Source organism: Erinaceus europaeus, chromosome 13, assembly GCF_950295315.1.
Source record: "Erinaceus europaeus chromosome 13, mEriEur2.1, whole genome shotgun sequence".
NCBI classification, from domain to species: Eukaryota; Metazoa; Chordata; class Mammalia; order Eulipotyphla; family Erinaceidae; genus Erinaceus; species Erinaceus europaeus.
This window is the reverse complement of record NC_080174.1, coordinates 57,617,451-57,640,769: the sequence shown is the minus strand read 5'-3', so window position 1 is coordinate 57,640,769 and position 23,319 is coordinate 57,617,451. Positions and strand designations below refer to the sequence as shown.

General features: G+C 36.8%; 1 protein-coding gene across 3 annotated transcripts in view; it reads right to left on the bottom strand.

Moving 5' to 3' along the window:
* The window catches only part of SPATA6 (spermatogenesis associated 6), a 113,983-nt gene that overhangs the window by 39,686 nt on the left and 50,978 nt on the right, over nucleotides 1-23,319 (bottom strand). For all 3 annotated transcript variants that reach the window (XM_016187358.2, XM_007521335.3, XM_007521337.3), the window contains 2 exons: nucleotides 18,229-18,313; nucleotides 12,176-12,216 (listed from right to left, as the gene is read on the bottom strand). In XM_016187358.2, coding sequence (XP_016042844.1) covers nucleotides 12,176-12,216; nucleotides 18,229-18,313 — 126 coding nt within the window. The remainder of the gene's footprint in view (nucleotides 1-12,175; nucleotides 12,217-18,228; nucleotides 18,314-23,319) is intronic.

Below are 23,319 nucleotides of genomic sequence, written 5' to 3'. Positions count from 1 at the left end.
TATAGACCACAACTTGCTCAGCCACTCATCTGTTGTAGGACACCTGGGTTGCTTTCAGGTTTTGGCTATTACAAATTGTGCTGCTAAGAATATATGTGTACACAGATCTTTTTGGATGGGTGTGTTGGGTTCCTTAGGATATATCCCCAGGAGAGTAATTGCAGGATCATAGGGTAGATCCATTTCTAGCCTTCTGAGAGTTTTCCACAGAGGTTGGACCAATTTACATTCCCACTAGCAGTGGAGCATCTTGTTTTTATAGTATCAATGAAAAGGAATCAAATATAGAAAACATCAGAGGAAACCAGGCATAGTTTCCCTAATCTGAGAGGGAAGAGGAAAAAAGGAGAGACACTTGGTAGTAGTAATAGGTGTAGGGGTGAACTAGATAGGAAATGAAGGGCAGGAATAGATGACATAATGGTTATGCAAAGAGATTCTCATGCCTGAGGCTCTGAAGAATCCCAAATTCAATACCCCCTCCCCACTCCCCTGCAGTACCTTAAGCCAGAGCTTACTTAGTTCTCTGGCAACCAAAAAAAAAAAAAAAAAAGGTGAAGGCAGGACCATTGGAAATAAATGGATATAGATATATAGTTATAGTCTAAGCAGAGTCGGGCCTGGTTAGTACTTGGATGTTACAAGATCAACTTGTATTGATGACCTTGCAAGAACTACTGCATTTTTGTTTGTTTGTTTGTTTGTTTGCCTCCAGGGTTGTCACTGAGGCTTGGTGCCTGCACTATGAATCCACTGCTCCTGGTGGCCATTTTTTCCATTTTGTTGGATAGGACAAAGAGAAACTGAGAGGGGAGGGGAAAGAAGACGAGACACCTGCAGACCTGCTTCACCACTTGTGAAGTGACTCCCCCTTCAGGTGGGGAGCCAAGCGCTTGCACCAGGATCCTTGAGCTTCATACTATTTGTGATTAACCTGGTATGCAGTTTTCAGTGGAGGGGATGGAACACAGAACTCTGGTGGTCAGAACTGTATGGAATTATGCCCCAGTCACCTTACAGTTTTATAAGTCAATATTAAATATTAAACAAAAATATTTTATAAAGAAAAATGAATTTAAAAAGAACTAAAGTAAATAAAATGTTAAAGTCTACTGTAAAAAAAAAGAAAAAATCATACATGCTAATCCTCAGATACCATTCTATAAAAGACAGAATTAAGTACATATACCACATTAGTCTATGTTGTAATGTATTAGACTATGATGCAGAAGTAAATTAAGTTTGAAATTAATGACTTAATAAAGTTTCACTTTTCCTTGTGCTCTATAGTAATATAGAAATTAGCAAGAGAAATCACATTTCACCAAATGATCCAAACACCAATGTTGATGAGATATACTAATCAACTTAATGCTACATCAAATACATCATGAGTACTGGCTGGAGCTAGCAAGATAGCTCAGCTGGATAGGGTGCTTCCTCTTTCAAGGGTACAACCCAGATTTGGGCTCTCACTGTAGGGAGGGGAGCTTCCATGCTGTGGTGTGTTTGTGGATTGGAGTGGTAAAGCCCTAGGAACAACTGAGTAAAATTAAATTAAAACATGAGTTCTTGATGTCACCTTAATGAGAGCTTCTATTAATTTTTTCTCTGATCCACCCTGGAAGGGATACACATACTTTGCATTCACACTGTGATGATTAGAACTAGGACCCCTGTAACTGCAAGAACACTTGAAAATGCGGGAAGAGTAGAGTAAGGGCATCAAAGTAAAAACCCTGTGGTGAGGGGGAGGGTGGACATTCGGCTTCCTGGGGTAGCTGGGGATGGGAGGGGTCATATTGTAGTCATATAAATCACTATTTAATATGAGAGGAGAAAAATTGTATATCTCGAACTTTTTAAAACACAGACTGAGTCTTTTTAATACATAGGCTGAGTCTTTGATATGTTGACTCTCTCAAAACCCTATACCAGGGAGAACAGAAGCAATCGGTGACACAGCTACATACAAGATGTTGGGTATTGTACAGCAAACCTTAACAAAGGGACTTTTCAGAGTTAACCCAATTACCAAATAATGTGATGATAACAATAACTATCCATTGTCTTCTTGAACCCTAAGACAGCAGGAACCTCACATTTCCACTATAGAGCCTATATTTCCCCCAGTCCTGGAACCTTAGGGTAGGGTGCACTTTCCTGCATGCTTCTCTCAATTCATATCAAATAATATTGCATCCGCCAATCACAACTTAATCAACACAACGAGTGCCACCTCAGCATGCTTCACTTCAGACTATGTCCAGAGACTTCAGGTGTGTAATGACAACCCTTCAGCTTCATTCCTCAGGTGAGATCGTTCCTTTCATAGTATTTTCTAATTCTATTCCAGGTGGTTCACTTCCTAACAAAGTTCCAAAACCTAGATGATATAGACCAGGTCCCCTGAGATAGAGCATATGTTCACACGTATCCATAAGCTAGGGCAAATATATATAAACCTGAAAGCAAAAGCACACAATAGTCTGCAGTGAGTACCCCCCCAACACTTCATCTGCACTATTCCAGCCTTTAGGTCCAGGATTGTTCAACAATTTGTTTGGCTTTGTATGTTAACTCTCTTTTCAGCCACCAAGTTCCAGATGCCATCAGGATGCCAACCAAACTTTCCTGGACAGACAACCCCACCAATATGTCCTGGAGATTCGCTTCCCCAGAGACCCACCCTACTAGGGAAAGAGAGAGGCAGACTGGGATTATGGATAAACCAGTCAACATCCATGTTCAGTAAGGAAGCAATTACAGAAGCCAGATTTTCCACCTTCTGCATCGCATAAAGACCCTGTGTCCATACGCCCAGAGGGATAAAGAATAGGAAAACTATCAGGGGAGGGGATGGGATACAGAGAGCTGGTGGTAGGAATTGTGTGGAGTTGTACCCCTCTTACCCTATGGTTTTGTCAATGTATCCTTTTTAAAATAAAATAAATTAAAAAGGAAAATGAAAGAAGAGATATGAATAGTTGTAATATTTACAACTGCATCCACTGTTACCACTTTCATTGAACATGACATTGAAGATCCTAATAAATGATGAAAAAGAAATAACTGGGGCTAGGTGGTGGTGTACCTGGTTGAGCACACATTTTGCAATGTGCAAAGACCCAGGTTCAAGCCCCCAGTCCCCACCAGCAGGGGGAAAGCTTCATGAGTGGTGAGGCAGGGCTGCAGGTGTCACTCTGCCTCTCTCCTCTCTATCTCCCCCCTCCTCTCAATTTCTGGCTGTCTCTATATAATAAATAAAAAAGATAATACAATTTTTAATGAAAGAAATAATCTGAAAGGCATATATAAAATTCAGTATTTGTCTATATGGTTTCTTACGTTAAAATGATTCAACACTTACAAGAATGTTATACAAACGTCAGTTTCAAGCCAATATATCAGTAAAACACAAAACACTTAATTTGACACAAAGAACCCCAGTAGATTTATATGGAAAAAATCTAACAAAAATCTGTAACACACTAATGAGACTAAATGTATTCACATGACTTAAATAGCAGGAAACTGAGGCCTACCTAACTCACCATAACTTTTTTTTTAAAATACAAAAAAGCCTTTGTTGTTTTATTGTAGTTATTCGTATTGTCGTCGTCGTTGGATAGGACAGAGAGAAATGGAGAGAGGAGTGGAAGACAAAGAGGGGGAGAGAAAGAGAGACACTTGCAGACCTACTTCACCGCCTATGAAGAGACTCCCCTGCAGGTGGGGAGCCAGGGGCTCGAACCGGGATCCTACTCCAGTCCTCGCACTTTGCGCCACATGCGCTTAACCCGCTGTGCTACCTCCTGACTCCCTAACCATAAATTTTTACCCTGGGTTCTAGAAAAATTCCTGCTCAGGAAAATAAATCAGTAAAAAACAAACGAACAGCACCAAAAAAGCAAATGACCCCATCCAAAAATGGGCAGAGGATATGAACAAAACATTCACCTCAGAGGAGATCCAAAAGGCTAACAAACATGAAAAACTGCTCTAGGTCACTGATTGTCAGAGAAATGCAAATTAAGACAACACTAAGATATCACCTCACTCCTGTAAGAATGGCATACATCAAAAAGGACAGCAGCAACAAATGCTGGAGAGGATGTGGGGACAGAGGAACCCTTTTACATTGCTGGTGGGAATGTAAATTGGCACAGCCTCTGTGGAGAGCAGTCTGGAAAACTCTCAGAAGGCTAGACATGGACCTTCCATATGATCCAGTAATTCCTCTCCTGGGGTTATACCCCAAGGACTCCATAACACCCAACCAAAAAGAGGTGTGTACTCCTATGTTCATAGCAGCACAATTCATAATAGCTAAAACCTGGAAGCAACCCAGGTGCCCAACGACAGATGAGTGGCTGAGAAAGCTGTGGTATATATACACAATGGAATACTATGAAGCTATCTAGAACAATGAACCCACCTTCTCTGACCCATCTTGGACAGAGCTAGAAGGAATTATGTTAAGTGAACTAAGTCAGAAAGATAAAGATGAGTATGGGATGATTCCACTCATCAACAGAAGTTGACTAAGAAGATCTGAAAGGGAAACTAAAAGCAGGACCTGATCAAATTGTAAGTAGGGCACCAAAGTAAAAACCCAGTGGTGAGGGGTAGACATGCAGCTTCCTGGGCCAGTGGGGGGTGGGAGTGGGCAGGAGGGATGGGTCACAGTCCTTTGATGGTGGGAATGGTGTTTATGTACACTCCTAGCAAAATGTAGACATATAAATCAGTAGTTAATATGAGAGGGGGAAAATCAATTGTATGTCTTAAAGTTTCTCAAAACACAAACTGAATCTTTTTAATATATAGGCTGTGTATTTGATATGCAGACTCTCTCAAAAGCCTAGACCAAGTAGATTAGAAGCATCCAATAGCACAGCTATATACAAGATACTGGATACTGTACAGCAAACCCTAACAAAAGGACTTTTCAAAGTTAACCCAATTACCAAATAATGTGATGATAACATTAACTATCGATTGTCTTTTTGAACCCTAAGACAGCAGGAACCTCACATCTCCACTATAGAGCCCCTACTTCCCCCAGTCCTGGAACCCTTGGATAGGGCCCACTTTCCCGTATGCATCTCCCAATCCATATCAAATAATATTGCATCCGCCGATCACAACCTAACCAATGCAACGATTGCCACCTCAACATGCTTCACCTCAGACTGTGTCCAGAGACTTCACGTGTGGAATGACAACCCTTCAGCTTCATTACTCGGGTGAGACCTTTCCTTTTATAGTACACTCTAATTTTATCTCAGGTGGTTCACTTTCTAACAAAGTCCCATAACCTAGATATACACCAGTTTCTGTGAGAGAGAGCTTATGTGCACACGTATCCATAAACTACTGCAAAATACATACCTGAAAGCAGAAGTACACTAGTTTGCAGTGAGTACCTCCCTAACACTTCCTCTCCACTATTCCAAGCTTGGGATCCATGATTGCTCAACAAATTGTTTGGCTTCGTATGTTAACTCTCTTTTCAATCACCAGGTTCCAGATGCCACCAGGATGCTGGCCAGGCTTCCCTGGATTGAAGACCCCACCAATGTGTCCTGGAGCTCAGCTTCCCCAGAGACACACCTTACTAGGGAAAGAGAGAGGCAGACTGGGAGTATGGACCAACCAGTCAACACCCATGTTCAGCAGGGAAGCAATTACAGAAGCCAGACCTTCTACCTTCTGAATCCCTCAACGACCCTGGGTCCATGCTCCCAGAGGGCTAGAGAATGGGAAAGCTATCATGGGAGGGGGTGGGTTATGGAGATTGGGTGGTGGGAATTGTGTGGAGTTGTACCCCTCCTACCTTATGTTTTTGTTCATTAATCCTTTCTTAAATAAAAAATTTAAAAAAACAAGCAAACAAACAAAAAAAAACATTATTTTCTTTTAAGACATTCCCATAAGTTACTTACTTAACCAGCTGTCTGTTCATCAGCTCCCTCTTTAAAACAATGGGTTTTTAATTTGTGCAAACAATCTCATCTTAGTATAACAGACCCCTCAACTGGATAAATTTCATCCTCATCAGATTACAGTTTACTTATAAAGAATTGCTTTATGTCAATGACTAGTGTAATTTTGTGAGGGTAATGTTAGTTCTTATAATTTGAATACTGAACCTCCTTAACAAGAGTTTGCTTCGGGAATTCTTATCACTTTTAGAAAGCAACAACAACAAAAACCCTTTCCTGGGAAGCTGCCTATATTCTGTTGATATGACACAGGTTCTAGACTAGCCAACACATCAATGGGAAAATTTCTGTGATGTGGTCTGTTATTCTCCCTTCCTCTGCCCCTGCCTTTTTCTAAGTGAAAATGTCTTCCCAGAGTAGTAAAGCTCTGGTGACAATGAAAAGGAAAAGTCTGATATTTTTTAAACAGAGGAAATTTTTTTAGTACAGCTTGGCATTAAAAATAACAATTGCTTTAATGAGTTGAAGAGCTATCTCAATGGGTAAGGTGCATGCCTTGCCATACACACACCCCAGATTCTAGCCTCAAGAACACATGTGAGTATAACTGGCATAAGAAGTACTTCAGGTGCTATACTGTCTCTATCTACCTATATGAATGAATAAATAAAACAAACAAAAAGCTGGAAGTGGCAAAATAACCCATGTAAGAAGCTCCAGCAATACACACACACACACACACACACACACACACACACACACACACACACGGCTTTCTTTAAGAACCCAAACATTGTGAGCATTAATTCTAAACTTTTATATTAGAAATTTTGTTTCCTAGGTCCTTAATTCAACCTTAAAATACTGGAGCCTACAAGCCATAAAGATAGCTTAGCCTATATAATGGGAGAAGATATTTATAAATTGCATATCAAACAAATGGCTATTAACAAAACCAAAAACAAACAAAACCTCAAAAATCTTCACCAAAAAAGAAACCTAATGATCAAAATGATCAAAGTAACTGATTATCAGAGAAATGCAAATAAAGCCAACAATGACATACCAATGTTCACCTGGGAGAACATTTCACATTAGAAAGGACAGAAACAATAGGTGTTGGCAAATTGGAAAAAAAGAATCCTACACTCCCTACACTGTCACTGTTGATAGGAGTATCAATTACTCCAACTCTGGTGGAAAGAAATCTGGAGATTTTTCATGATACAAAGCAGACTACCCTATATAAGTCAGCAACTCTTAGGGATTTATTCAAGGAAAATAAAAACCTATCAAAAAAAAATCTCTGTACACCTAGGTTCATAGCAGCCCCAAATGGAAGCGATCAAGATGCCCAATGACAGATGAGAGGCTCAGAAAGTTGTAGTTTTGAGAGGCTCAGAAAGTTGTAGCTTATATGCATAATGGAATGTTATTCAGCTGTTTAAAATGATGCCATCTACTCCTTCACCTCATCTTGGATGGATCTCAAAGCTGTGATAAACCAAAAGGAGAAAGACAAATCCACTTATAGGTAGAACTTAACAAAGAGAGAAAACAGAAGCCAGAAACTGCATCTTTAGTTGGGTGTAGTATATTCCACCAAACCAAAGAACTCTGAGGCAGGAAGGGGGAAAGACAGGAGGGAGTGGGGATAACATTAGAGACCCTTTGTGAGATGGTAGAGATGCACCTGATTTGGGGGTGGGAGTCTGTGTTCAGACACATCACGGGAAGATGAGAAATTGTATCCATGTGTCAACAATTTCTCTAAACTACTATCCCCCAATAATATGATTTCTAAGAACAAAAGAAAAAAATAGAGCACCAGCTTGAATGCTTGAGACCCCAGAGTTCTCAGGTTCAGTCACCTGTAATTTATACTAGAGCTAAGCAAGGCTCTGGCCCTTTCTGCCGCCTCCTCCTCATTCTCTCTCTCACATAGTAAACAAACAAATATTTGATAATAAATTACTGGAGCTTAAGTTCCAACACTCTAACTACCCTCAAATTTTTCCATTTCAGAGACAACCAGTAAGGCTGGGAAGGTGGTGCTCTTCCTTACTGTGTTATGTCGTAAGTTTAATTTTACAGAGTATATCAGCAAATTATTACGATGATGATTTTGTTTTATTTTGGTCATTTGGCACTTGACACTTCTGGGCATCAAGTAAGATCCAAATAGGATCTCCATGCTGTCCTAGCTAGGACTTTGAAATTAGATATGTGTTCCAAAGACTTAAGTCTCCCTTCTTCAGGAGGTATATCTCTCTGGCTACAATGTGAACTAAGTGACTACAGGCATTTTGTTTGTACTCCAGTTTTGTTTTGTTAAAAGAATTACTTTATCTTCTTGGAACGTGAAGCACTAGTAATTATCCAGTAAGTTTTGAAAATCTGTGAAACTCTAACCAACCAGAATTTCTATTAGCTAGTCATCCTCTCCTCCTTATTTGTAGATATGGTCATATGTCTAGTTCTTGTCAATGTCTTGACAATAACTAGTCATATGGCTTTAAGTCATTTCCAAGATTTTAAGAAGCAGATGTGCCTTCACACATACATTTTAATGTTAGTGAAGAATGAATATCTGTTAAGATTCTAAAACACTAGAATTTGTAAGAACTCCATCAGTATTACCTAGTGGATAAGTTAAGGCAAAAAAGAAATACAAAGTAGAAATATAAACATGATTTGAACATAAATGATAGTGACAACACAATGGAAAGAGTGAGCTTAGGTGCAGTGGAAAGAACTTATTACCAATGCTATAGAATTTCTAAACAAAAGACTATAAATGATGCAATCAAATGATATTTAAGTGTACACAAGACACATGAGCTTGCAAGCTAGTGAGAAAAGAATGGAAAAAACATTGATTTCCAAGTATCCAGAGAGATGTATGAATCCTTTATTCTGGTAAGTCAAAGAGGGATCCACCGGAAATGTTGAGGTAATGTTAATATGTGAAGATATTTAATGTGATGTAAAGCTACCATAAGTCAATGGCATAGTCCACATGTGTTTCGTAAGTTCTCCTAGAGCCAATTCAACTTCTCAATTCCACTAGGATGGCATACTAAATCTCTAAAGAGGTAGACATTTCCACACTTTTGTGAAAATTCTCATAAATGTTTTAAGAATGATGATTAAAGAAGCAGAAGCAATGTTCATTTGAATGTCTAGTAGTGAAGAGATTATAATATAGGGAGAGTGATGAAGAGGTATGTTATTTCCCAGAGTTTAGAATAATCTATTTGGTCATATACAATATAGGGATAAAAAAAAAAATCTTGTCCAATTTATAAGACTAGCTATAATCCAGTAATGTTTTAAATATAAAAGAAACTTTGAGGGGTCAAGTGGTGGTATATCTGATTAAGTGCACATGTTATAGTGTATAAGGACCCAGGTTAAAGCCCCAGGTCCCTATTTGCAGGGGGGAAGTTTCACAAGTGGTAGAGCAGGGCTTCAGGTATCTCTCTGTCTCTCACTCCCTCTATTTCCCCCTGACTTTCTATTTCTGGCTTTCTTTATCCAATAAATAAATAAATATAATAAAAATTAATTTAATAAAACATCAAGAACCACTCATCAGACCAAAAATTGCTATTTTGGTATAAAAGGAACATAAGAATTTTAAAAAATTGAAACTAGAGTTTCATACAAATATAAATCAATTTTATTGCTATGATTTTTGTCAGAAGAGATAGTTCCAACAACAAAGAAATCAAAGGTGCCAAAGGTAGTAACTCGGGAGGTTTCACAGTGGTAAGAATATTGGACCTGCAAACATAAGGTCATGCATTTTATCCCTGGCACTGCATTTATCAGAATGATTTTTTGCCAGTCTCTCTCTCTCATTGATAAATGAGTGAGGGGCCGCCAGTGGTAGTGCACCTGGTTGAGCGCACGTGTTACAATGCACAAGGACCCAGGTTCGAGCCCCTGGTCCCCACCTGCAGGGGGAAAGCTTCACAAGTGGTGAAGCAGGGCTGCAGGTATTTTCCCTCTCCCTCCCTCTCTATCTCCCCTTCTTGATTTCTGGCTGTTTCTGTCCAAAAATTAAAGATTAGAAGAAAATTTTTAAAAAATAATTCTTAAAACAATGAATTTTTAAAAAATGCTAAAGGTGGGGGTCGGGCGGTGGCACAGTGGGTTAAGCGCATGTGGCGCAAAGCGCAGGAACCTGCGTAAGGATCCCGGTTCGAGCCCCCGGCTCCCCACCTGCAGGGGAGTCGCTTCACAGGCGGTGAAGCAGGTCTGCAGGTGTCTATCTTTCTCTCCCCTTCTCTGTCTTCCCCTCCTCTCTCCATTTCTCTCTGTCCTATCCAACAACGAATTGCGTCAACAAGGGCAATAATAATAACCACAACGAAGCTACAACAAGGGCAACAAAAGGGGGAAAAAAATGGCCTCCAGGAGCGGTGGATTCATGGTGCAGGCACCCAGCCCAGCAATAACCCTGGAGGAGGAAAAAAAATGCTAAAGGTATGAATATTATTAAGAAAAATGGAAGAAAAAGCAAATATTAAGAGAAAGACTGATATAGAGATGAAGAAGACTAAGAACAATTCAACAGCTGACAGTATTTTTCTTGACAAACTAACATTTGAAGTCATATGTCAAAAAAAAAAATTGATGGGCCAGGCAGTAGTGCACCTGGTTGAGCACACAAATTACAGTGCACAAGGATGCAGGTTCAAGTCTCTGCTCTCCACCTGCAGGGGGAAAGCTGCAGGAGTGCAGGGCTGCAGGTGTTTCTCTATCTCTCCCCCTTCCCTCTCAATTTCTCTGTCTCTATCCAATAATAAAAAAGTACATACTATTAAAAAAAAAGAAAAAGGATTTATAATGAATTATCCTAGCTATTGTACAAAAAGACATTACAAAGGCATGAAGAACATGGGTACTCATTTATTTGCCTGGTTTTCTTGTGGGTACTATCTGATGATCCTCTTTATGACTAAGAACTCCAAACTTAACTATATAAGAATGTCAGCATCTGGTATGTTTTCTAGAGTATTCACACTTGAGCATCTATATATTGAAAGTGATATATTCACAGTGTATACTAGTGGTTTTCAAATGCCAAACCTTGGATAGATGTTGAGAGATGCATAAAATTCACCTGGAAAGTTGTTAAAAATTAACAATATCTACTCTATTTCTTAATTCATTTTAGTAGACCTTAGAATGATTTTTTTGTGAAGTTCCACACCTAAATGAGTCTGACACTAATATATCTAGACTCAGACTTTGCTTTGATTCATCACTGTTGCTTCTCTCATCTATCAAACTTAAAGCATAGAAAAGTATTGTTATTCAGTGTCAGTAAGCACAAAATGTCAAGTTTTTTTTTTTGCTTTTACTTTACTTTGCTCTGTTTTTCCACATATAATGACACTTCTCATCAATAAGCTCTCTCTGAAGGCCAGAAAATATAAAATTAAGGCAGTGCCTATAAAGATGTAGGCCGTAAACTACTAGAGTCATGGAAAAAAAGTTAACATGGTAGCCAAAACATTTTTAAACATATGTGTTTTATATGAAACATGCCTATGTACTAAAGCATTATCCTTTCAATTCTCTATCAGAAATCCTCAGTTCATGGGTGTTGGTTATGTCAACACCTTTTTATAACTTCTCATTTTATTTTAAAGAAGAATATGCTTGAGAGTCTTTGGGTAGTAACAGTTACCTAGAAAGAATTTTCCAACTTTGTCATTTTCAACCTACTTCTAAAGGTTATCATGAATTTAAAGTATATGACATTGATTTTTCATTTGCACTGAATAGGTAAATAAAAAGATAAAAATGAAGTATATAGCATAAATTGCACACAGCTATGATGAAATTGCCATGTGAATGATTGAAATTAATATTTTCAAATGAGGCATTACTAGTGTAACAGCCAATGTTTCCATCTCCTTGTTTTTCACCTACACCCTTCGATTTTCTCTCCCTCACTCTTACATTTACACTAACATATTGGATAAATAATCAACCCCAATGAAGAAGTAAAGTTTATATTTTACTAATTAACATAGCTAAAATAATGATATTTCATGATATGATAGTTATTTTTGCATTTATTAACTAGTGTAATAGATCAACTGTGTCTAAATAAATAAAATGTATTTATTCATTTAAATTCGTTAAATAAAATGTATTTATTCATTTATCTGCATAGTAGGGAGAATTATTTTGCAATTCATACTACATACCTTATAGTCCTTGGGTCGGTAGCAGCCAGCATGAGCATGATCTATAAAAGGATGTTAAAAATTAAAGTATATATATTTTAAAATGTTAAAAATTAAAGTATATATATTTCAATAAAGAGAAAATTTAGTTTCACTTCTCATACTTGCTGTCATAAGATTTTATAAGTACTACTTTCATTACAGTAGCAGTTTCTGACATTTTTCAGTTGATAAACCAATTTGTATACATGAAATAGTTTAAGGTTGATAGTTGTTTGATAAAATACAATTCAAAGATACAGGTATTATTGTCAGACTACAAATGCCTCTATTCTCCATGTTAGGCTCAAGTGTCTGTAATGGAAGCAAGTCCAGCATTAGAGAGTGGTAACATAATGTCATTGTTAATAAGCATAGCTGTATTATAGAACTAGTCACAGAAATTCTCAGGGATAACCCTGAGCATACTATTGATACTTACTTCCAAGTCTCAGGTTCTCCCTAATGTCTCCTTTTCCTAATATTGTTTTAAATATCATCTAATGCATGGATATGAGGCAATAAAATATTACTACCACCACCATCATCATCACCACCAATCTAATTTTTTGTCATCACTGGTATTTCATAACTCTAAGCCACCAAATGTGTTGATAGAAAGATCATATACATATTTGGCTTTGGTCCAGATAGGTTAATTAATTTGTGTTTCTTTGAGTCTTCATTTTGAATGGAGACAATGCTAACTTTACCTCAGAATCATTATGATAAATTTACTATGTTCCTAGCATAGCAACTCTAACATGGTAAATTTCAAAATTATTCCACATCTCCCCTCTAAGGCAGAAAGCACTATACTGTAGACACAGACTTAGGAATTTATTCATTACATAGATGAATCAAATTTTAAGAACCAGTTTTAAGTATTACAATCTCTGTTATATGACAGGTTAATCAGAACTATAATTGATAATACTTTCTTGTACATTCTAGTTAAAAACATTCTTAGCATTCTTTATTTGATCTTCTCCAATTACTTTGCCTGAAAAAGCAAAATGGCTACACAGGCACTAGCCATATGTATTAGCTTTATTTCATGATATAGACTCTTGTTATCCAAGTATTGGCAACCATTACAGAGGATAGTAGTAATAATCTATATTATTCAGGCCAACTTAATTTAATGTAAGATCTAACTTCAAGTATTTTACAAAATTAAAAATAAAAATAAATCAGTCTAACTCTGCTTCATTATAAAGTATAATGTGAAGCATAGCCACAAGTAGGAATAAAATAATAACATATTAAAACTAACTTTTACAACCTCTAACTGAGTTATATACTTTCTGCTTTCCATACCCATTTATAAACTTACCCTAGCTCAGACTGATTAATAATTTTCTTTCATTTTTACAAATTAAGGTATTTTGATCTGAGCATTTGATTTAAAATGCTCACATATAGTCACTCTTACCAAAACAGTTAAGCACTACCTCTTTATCAACTACATAAGAAAAGTTATGACTCGGTATAATAAAATACTTAATATGTATTTCATTTAAGTAATGCAAATTTGAACAGCAATGTATGAAAGAGCAGAGCAGGGATCAACAGGATAATTCACCTGAACAGTATGCACAGGGCCCAGCTTAGAGACCAGCATCCACCACACCAGAGGAAGTTTGGGCTTTGCCTCTCACCCTCTCTGTCTCTCTTTTTTTCTCTTTCTTTTCTTTCTTTCTCTCTCTCTCTCTCTCTCTCTCTCTCTCTCTCTCTCTCTCTCCCTCTCTCCCTCTCCCCCTCCCTTCCTTCCTTCCTTCCTTCCTTCCTTCCTTCCTTCCTTCCTCCCTCCCTCCCTCCCTCCCTCCCTCTCCTTCTCCTCCTTTTTTCTTCTACCAGAGCACTGGTAGAAGAAAAACTCTGGCTTATGGTGCTGCAGGGAATTAAGCCTGGGACTTTGGAGCCTCAGGCATGAGAATCTCTTTGCATAACCATTATGCTATCTACCTCCTCTCTGTCTCTTTCTATCTGAAAAAGTTGGCCTGGAGCAGTGAAACTTTTTTAGGAAGAGTTCACACACAAAAGAATAGACTGGAAATGAGATTAAGAACTCATAACTTGCAAAGACAAACAAAACACTAAAAGCAAATAAACAAATTTTAAGACTTTTTGAGAACTATGGTGGTTATCTTTGGAAGGTGGGAAGGTAGAGACACAGAATTTTGGTGGTGCACATGTTGTAGAACTACATATACTGTAATCTTACAATCTTGTGCCCTACTATTAACAAAAAATAGATTAAATATGCAGGCGTTTAAAAAGGTCTTAAGATTGAAGGTAAGAAGGAAATACTTTCTAAAGGAGAATACTCAACTGGGCCTTCATGAATGGGCTGTGATGACGAATATGAAAGAGCTAGTTCAAAGTCATTTATAGTTGTGAATATAAGCAATTTATTTAGATTTGAGGCTCCTTCAGTAGAATGGGAATAAGTAGTAGTGTCTAAGATTCTTGAGACTGCCATGGTTATCCACTGAAAAAGTATTTAGACTACAAATTTGCAGAAAACATACATTCAGTAAAGTTTAGCTTATTCAACACCCTCATGAAATAGGTGACATTAACAAAATGGTATGTCCTCCAACATGTAAATACATAAGCCTTAGCCACCAAAGTGTTATTTTTATATTTGAAGATGGGATATTTGAGTGGCAATGATGTGTGAAAAGGGCAAAAGTGCAAGTTCCCCATGATGGAATTAGTGCCATTTATAAGCTATCAAAGAGACTGTGCTCGAGTCAGCGTTTCTTTCTCTTTGCCTCTCTCCAACTTCCCTGTATCTACAATCTAAGTATATATATATGTATTAGGGAGATGGCTCAGAATTATCATGTAAGTGCAAGGACCTGAGTTTGTTTTTCAGCACTGTAATAAAAAAAAAAAAATCTTACAGACTTTACCTTGTAACACTGTGGAATTATTTGGGCCATATTATCACTTTCATCAGATTTCTCACTTTTAAGATGAAAATGTCTATTCTGAGACTTCCCTCAAATACATTTTGGAGATAGGTAGTTTGCTTTTAAAGGTTCACAGCTGGAGAGGAATTATGCAGCAGAATGAATAACACCTCCAGTCTCACCCATTTCTAAGTTAGGTGATATTTTATATGAAAACTTCAGGTTTTATAGTTGATAGTGAAATGAATTCAGAGTTTGGTGGATGCTGGGATAAAATGACCATATTTGCAAGTGAGAAGGTTATGAATTTTGAGGTACCAAGGTACAAGAACATTATTGACTGAATATATTTTCTCCTCCAGACTGGCATGCTGAAACCCTAACTCACCAAAGGTAAATGGAAATGAAGGCTTTTAGGGGTGACCAGGGTTAAATGAAGGCATGGAAGTGGTGTCTGCATGGTGAGATCAGCACTTTCATAAGGAGAGACCATAAAATTTGCATGTCCACATGCTCTCTTCTCAAATTTATGGATCAAAACTAGTCAAATCCACATTCACCTGAATATTATGACCAAATAAAGTAGTAAAAATGGTATACTATATAAACCTAAGTTAGACAAGCTAACAAGAAAATGTTAAAAAATAATAATCCCATTAAAAATGAACCCTGATACATATGGCAGTATCATAGCAGTGGATAAATTTTCGATCTCTACATCTCTCTCTCTTTCACTGAGCCTACAATCAGTGACGTTATTCATCCAAGAAGTCTTGGCTCCAAGAAAAGAAATGCTATGCTAAGACAAATGATAAGATTTGACTTAAGCTTATGGACTTGTTAATAACATTTTATTGCTAACTTCTATTTTTTGATAACTGCTTCATATAAGAAAATATATGTACATTCTCCCTTAGGCTTCCATAACAAAATTACTTAGCTATAGTCACTTAAACAATAGGAATGCATTTCTCAGAGTTATGAAAACTGGAAGTCTAACATCTGGGTGCTAGCACAGTCTGGTTCTAGTAAGAGTTCTAATGTTAGGTTAAATATAAGTTGTATCCTCACATGGCTGAGAGAAAGTAACTTTCTGGTGCCTCTTTTTGTAAGTAATCTTGTCAAGAGGGTTTCACATTTGTGATCTCCTCTCAACCTGATTATTCTCCTAAAGACCCTATCTGTAAGCACCATCATATTGGAGAGTAAGCCTTTAGAGTACGGATTTTAGAGGAACACAATTTAATCCATAGTCATGTTCTTAAAAGAAAAAAAATTTTGTAGTGGTCTGGCAGGTGGTGCAGTGGACCAAGTATTGGACTCTCAAGCACGAGGTCCTGAGTTCAATCCTCGGCAGCACATGTACCAGAATGATGTCTGATTCTTTCTCTCCTTCTGTCTTTCTCATTAATAAATAAAATATTTTTTTAAAAAGTTTTTAAACAGAGATGGATATAGGTAAGGTGAAAACAATAAATTCTGAGAGAAATGTACATGGGACAATTTGCACTATTTACAATTTTCCTATAGGTCTGAAAACATGTTAACACAAAAAGGTAAGGAAGCACTTTGTCACTGACTTCTCTGTCTTTACATTTACATAGGCTTCAGTTAAAAGTTACTGGAAATTATAACATTTCTACAGGCAAATATATAATAAAATTACCAAGAGAAATTGGTAATAAACTGGATTCCAAAACTTCTTCTCCCCCCCAAAAAGTCTACATTTAAGTTACTTTCAGTTTTCTTATCCTTAATGCATATTTTCTAAATCCAAAATTTTCTTCCAAGATGAAAAACAGTAAAACATCTGTTCCTAATGTCTTATAATCTACTATTTGAGGCAGAGATGACTTAGTAATTACCACATCTATCTCTCTGTTAATGCTCAAAGCACAAATTAAATGAGCACAAATTCAGAGTGTGCAGAGGAAAATGTTTTATTTCCCCACTTCTAAAAAATAAAAAGGGCTATATACCATAGGTTAGAAAAAGAGACAGAATTCATTACGTCATGATTATATATTTTTTCACTTTATCTCATTCTTCCTCTATGCCTTTGTCTCATGTAGTAAATCAACTTAAAAGCTTTTTGTAATTGCTTACTGAACTAACTAGTCAATGCTGATAGACATCAACACTCAAATATCTTTTAATACATGTCATTAATTTTCTTCATAAAATCATCTACATGTTGAGTTTAAGAAACAACTCATCTTTTAGGATCAGGGCTAAAGATGAGAAAAATTCTCATACAACAAATTCTAAAGGGTATAAATAGTAAATACCAAATTCTAGGCATAAATAGTAAAATTGCCTATACTGAGCACTGATATTTGTTTGTTAAATGTCCAGTGCAAGGACATTTTACATGGTAGCATTTACGATGCTACTAGTAAAGAGGTTATTTGGGTCAGAAGACAGAAGATAGCTCACCCTTATAGAGTGTGCACATGAGGTCCCAAGATTGAACCCTGGTACCATGTGGGGAGGTGACAGCACTAGAGGAAGTTCCACAGATGGTGGAGTTGTGCTGTAGTGTCTCTCCCTCCCTCTCTCTGTCTCTCCATACCTGAAATAAAAAGAATAAAAATTTTGGTCTGAAGTGGTAGAATTTCACATGCACAAAGCCTCAGTGCCAGAAACTAAATAACATAATAAATGCATTGAAATGTTTTGTTTAAGAATGACCAACTTATATACACGTTTCAAAGCAAGTATTCCAATATATTTCCAAAACTCATAACCTTGTGGCTTTTTTTTTTGAAAGTTTATGCCACAAACTAATTTGTATATGTTAAAATAGGGGGAGTGGTTAAAATTAGAGTCTTTGGCAAAATAAAGTTCTTTTTCTTGCTAAAATACATACAATCTTCATACCCTAATCAATTTCTGAGTATCAAGGAAAGATTATTTGAAATAGTACATAAATTCTATTACATTAGTAAGTGTCCCATGATTTATGAGTGTCCCACAAGCTATAAAATGAAGCTTTACACCAATATTTTTTCAGTAATACAGCAAAGTTCCAATTTTTATGAATGGGTGCCAAGTTAAAGACTTGGCTGTTGCCATGGCAACTAAAACAATGAAGCGTGATCACTTGTAGCTCACCATTGTGCATCCTGGGCCACCCATCTTTTTCACAGTCTCTGCCAGAAGGTCCAAATAAATCAGCCCTGGGACTTGGGGGATCAACCTAAGAGAAGAAGAATTTCAAAGTAAAAATGTATTGAATTTGTTTGAGTCCCATGGCTGGTAAACAGACCACTTATTTCTAGGTTAACATGATCAGCATCTGTATAGTTCAGGCACATTGCAAAATCAACTTGATTGAGTATGTCTCCATTTTCAGATTAAAACTAAAAAGACATCTTTATATTTTTGGGCCTAACTAAAATGAACATCTCTAGAGTTGAGATTTTCAATACGCTATTGCTTAGACTATTTCCCATTACAAAATTGAGGAGGGTTGTAGCATGCTACATTTAAAAAAATTAAGTTAGTCATTTACCACTGAGTTCCTTGGCATGTGAATTTTTTAATTCAAACAGTGTCATCATCTGTCTATGTTCAAGGTCCAAAATACTGAGACTTTTACAGCTTATAGATAATAACAATCAATCAACACTTTTAATCTAAAATTAATTCAGAATTATATAAATCTGTATAAGGATAGCTCTATTCATCAAAACAGTGGCAGACAGTCAGGCAAACTAGTCAAATTCTTAGAAGAAAGAATGTTTTTCCCAGAGGTTGAAGGCAAAGGAAAAGTGTCGCTTAATACTACAGTATGGATAAAGCTTGTTATTATGCTAAGTAAAATATGCCAACCACAAATGGACAAGTATTGCCTAATACCACTTACATGAAGAACTTAAACTAGTTGTTTTTTTGTTTTTTTTAAGGGCATGAAGCCAACAGTGGCAGACAGTCAGGCAAACTAGTCAAATTCTTAGAAGAAAGAATGTTGTTCCCAGAGGTTGAAGACAAAGGAAAAGTGCAGTTGTTGCTTAATGACTATCAAGTTTTAATACAGCAAGATAAAAAGTTCTGGAGACAAATGACTGTGATGATTACACAGTAATGTGAATTTAACTGTATACTTAAAACCATTATGTATATGTTACCACAATTTTAAAAAATTAAAAAGATGAAAGTAAAAAAGATAAAACAGAGAATGAAAAAGATTGCATATCCCTGGCAAGGTCTAAGAATCCTAATATAGAGTTGAGGAAAGTAACCGACAGATATTCATGCCTGAGTCACCAGAGGGGCTAGCTTCAATCTCCAGCATCACCACACCAGAACTGAGCAGCAGTGCACTGGTTAAATAAAAGAGAAAATCCTAAATATAAACAGAAAATTTAGAAGTCAACAAAAGACAAACTACCAGTTAAAAAATGTAGTAAAAGACTTGAACAGACATTCTCTAAAGATATACAAATGGCTAACAAGTACAGCAAAAGATACTTAACATCATGAGTCATTGGAAAAAATACGAAAAACACTATAAAATGGGTTTCACACCCTCTAGGATATATATAAAAGCAAACAAAAAAGAAAGCAATTTAGAAGAGGTGGAAGATAGCTCACCAAATAAAGCACACAAAGACCTGGAATGAGGCACAAAGACCTGGAATGAGGCCAGTGGGGCCAGAGGTGCTTTGAAGATGGTAGCGATGTTTTGGTGTCTTCTCTCTCTCAATAAAAATAAATAAAAATAAAAATAAATAAATTCAAGAAAAGGAGAAGGAGAAAGTGGAGGAAAAGGTTGGACCCAAGATTCTCAGCAGTATCATGTATGTGCATGACCCTAAATTCATTCCCCAGCATACAATTTCACAAATAGAAATTAACCATTGTTAGTGGAAACACTGATAAATTCAATAGTATAACCACTATGGGAAAGTCTGCCATTTCCTACATAAATTAGATACAAAATTACTGTATCACACAGCAATTCTACTACTAGATAGTAAGACAATCATACATTAAAATGAATATTTGAACAAAAATTTGGATATGATATTCACAGAGGTAATCTTTACATAATAAAAGCATGAGAAAAACAAATATTCATCAACAGGTAAATAGATTAACAAAATATGGTACATATGTAAAAGATTCAAGTAGCAATATAAGATACAACATGGATGAAATTAAAAATTATCCCACTGAATGAAACCCAGATAAAAAGGCCAAATGAAACCCAGATAAAAAGGCCAAAAATTATATGTTTCCATTTACATGAAATGGCAGAACAGAAAGATTCACAAAGATAGAAAGTAAGTGGTTGCCAAGTAGTGGGAATGGAGCTCTAAAGAGGACAGCATCTTCACTCAGCATTTTGAAAAAGTCTTAACTACTAAATAGTGGCACCTGTGCACAGTAATACACATGCACTTCTCTTTCTTGTTACCAAAGTTACCACTGAGGTTCCAGTGTCAGCACGACTCCACTGTTCCCAATGGCCATTTATTTTAATATAGGATGTGTGAAGATAAGAGACAGAGGTGTGAAGAGGAGGAAAGTGCAGAAGGAAGTGAGCTGTAGCACAGCTTCACTGCTCATGACTCTTCCCCCTCTTCAGATAGGGCCTGAGGACTTGAACCTGGGTCCTAGTTCATGGTAATATGTGCATTCCACCCTGGTTCCATGGCTGCCAGTTCTTAGCAACATCGCCCCGCCAGATATTCATTGAGATGCGGCATCATTTAAGTTCATTTCCCACATCTACGCTCGACCAGACCTGCCAATATATGCGGATATCTTCGCCCACCCTGTCCAACGCTTGACGTCTCGTCACCCAATCTGGTCCCCTACGCCTACACTGAACTTCTCTGTTCCAGACTCTTGGAAACAGAGTTGGCAGTCAGCTGAGGTAAAGAACAAACACCTCATCACAGACCCCTGCAAGCGACAACCCGGCTTTGACCTAGCACGTTATGATTGGGCCCTCCTCAATCGCTATCGAACAGGCCATGGCCAGTGCACCCGCTATGTTCCATCGCTGGGGAGCCAGAGACGACCCGAACTGCCCCTGCGGCTCCAGACAGACTATGACCCACATAGTCAACAACTGTCACCTCTCCGGATTCAAAGGAGGTCTCGAAACTTTACATCAGGCTCAACCTGACGCTGTTGACTGGCTACAGAAGGGCAAACGCTAGAAGAAGAAGAATGTGCATTTTACCAGATGAGCCATGACCCTGCTCCCAATATGAATATAATTTATAACACTGGATCATAACCTTTAATGGTACACTTTACATTATGGGTGTCTTAGCAAATTTAAAAAAATCACAACCCCTTGAAATTAAAAAGAAAATAAAAAGTCATTTAACTCATCTGGGATGGTTGGATGGTTCTACCAGTTTAGAAGCATGTTAGTTGATTTCTTGAATTTTTCTACAAGATTAATTTTCATAATGTATGTAAAAAGTGTTAGCTTTCTACATATGCACACACCAAATTGAATTTTTGTTCACTGATTTGTTTAGGGTTTTTAAAATCATAAATGGCTATGGGCTCAGGGGAGAACTTATCTATGTTTACAGATATAACCAGAAAAAAATGGTGAGACAGCACAATAGCTATGCAAAAGACTTTCAAATCTGAGGCACCTAGGTCCCAGCTTCAATTCCCAGAACCACCATAAGCCAGAGCTGAGCAGTGCTCTGGTATTTCTCTGAGTCTTTCTTTCTCTGTGTCTCATTAAAAAATATTTAAAAAGAGGAGTCCGGACGGTAGCACACATAGTACTTAACACAAAGTTCAGTGCAAGGATCCCAGTTAGAGCCTCCAGGTCTCCAACTGCAGGGAGGCCACTTTGCAAGAATTGAAGCAGGTATGCAGGTGTTTATCTTTCTCTCTCCCTGTCTTCCCCTCCTCTCTCAATTTCTCTTTACTATCCAACAACAGCAGCAGCAACAATTAAAAAGGAATGGTTGCTAGGAGAAGGGAGTCATAGTGCAGGCACTGAGCCCCAGCAATTACCCTGGAGTTATATATTTAAAAAGAAAGAAAAAGAAAAATACAGATGTAAGCAATTTTTCTGACTATAGGCTTAGAAGTACAGATTTCATTGTGTACATTGGAAGGGTCAGAGGGAAATTATTATTCTAAATAAAAATGTCAAGGTTTATTTCAAGCAGTATCTTTACAACACTGATGCAAAAATTACTCTATTTAAACACTAAGAAATGATATCATATAAAAACATTTCATGAGCAATTATTTCTGTAAATAATTGTTACATGGTTAAACCCCCCAATCATTATATTTTCTACATAAATACTTTAAGTGTTACTAATACTTCAAATTAGACTCTAATGTCTTTTCTTTTTTCCTTTTCCACTTTGTATTTTTAATGTTTAAATGTTTTATTAGTGATTTAATATTGATTTACAAGATTATAATAGGAGTATATGCATACAATTGCCACCACCAGAGTTCTGTGTCCCAGGCCCTCCACTGAAAACTTCCCTAGTGTGCCTTTTCTTTTCAATTTAATTTGCTATTGTGAGGATATATAAAAGCAGTGGTATTTTGACACTGCCACCAATCAAGCAAGCAAACATCTGGATGTTGTTCAAACCAATAATAGGAATAAAATATAAGAGCCTACAAATCAACTCTGTAAATATGGCAAATGTAAACATAGTAATCTTGGTAGTTAAAATACACAATAAATAATAAAATTAATAAAAATACATTATTGTCACTTAAAAGAATAAAAGATTTAAAGTCAAATGGTAACAATGAAATGTTAAAGTACATCTGAAATTTTTAAAGAAAATCACACACACACATACACACACATTTAAGCTTGCAGAGGCTGTATTTTCAAAATGCCTTATGGGACCATCAACGACTATATGTACATGTTTACAAGCTGTTTTAATTTTATAGGCTGATTTTTTTATTTTGAAATTTAGTATTTAATACTAAAATAAGTACTGGCATACATATTTATTAAAATATTAATTTGCAAGGTTTTGCCAGAGAAATGCTTTTTAAAGTAAAAACTAAAAATTCAAGACACTAAACACTCAGTTTTTTCTTCTAAGTATTCTGACAGACCCTTAAAGTTGCTCAAAGTCTATTTGACTATCATAAAATTAGACCATATCAAAAGCAGGCTTCTGTATAGAAGGATTAAAATGAGGCTATCCTTACGTTAACTTCCCTTATTTTCAAAAG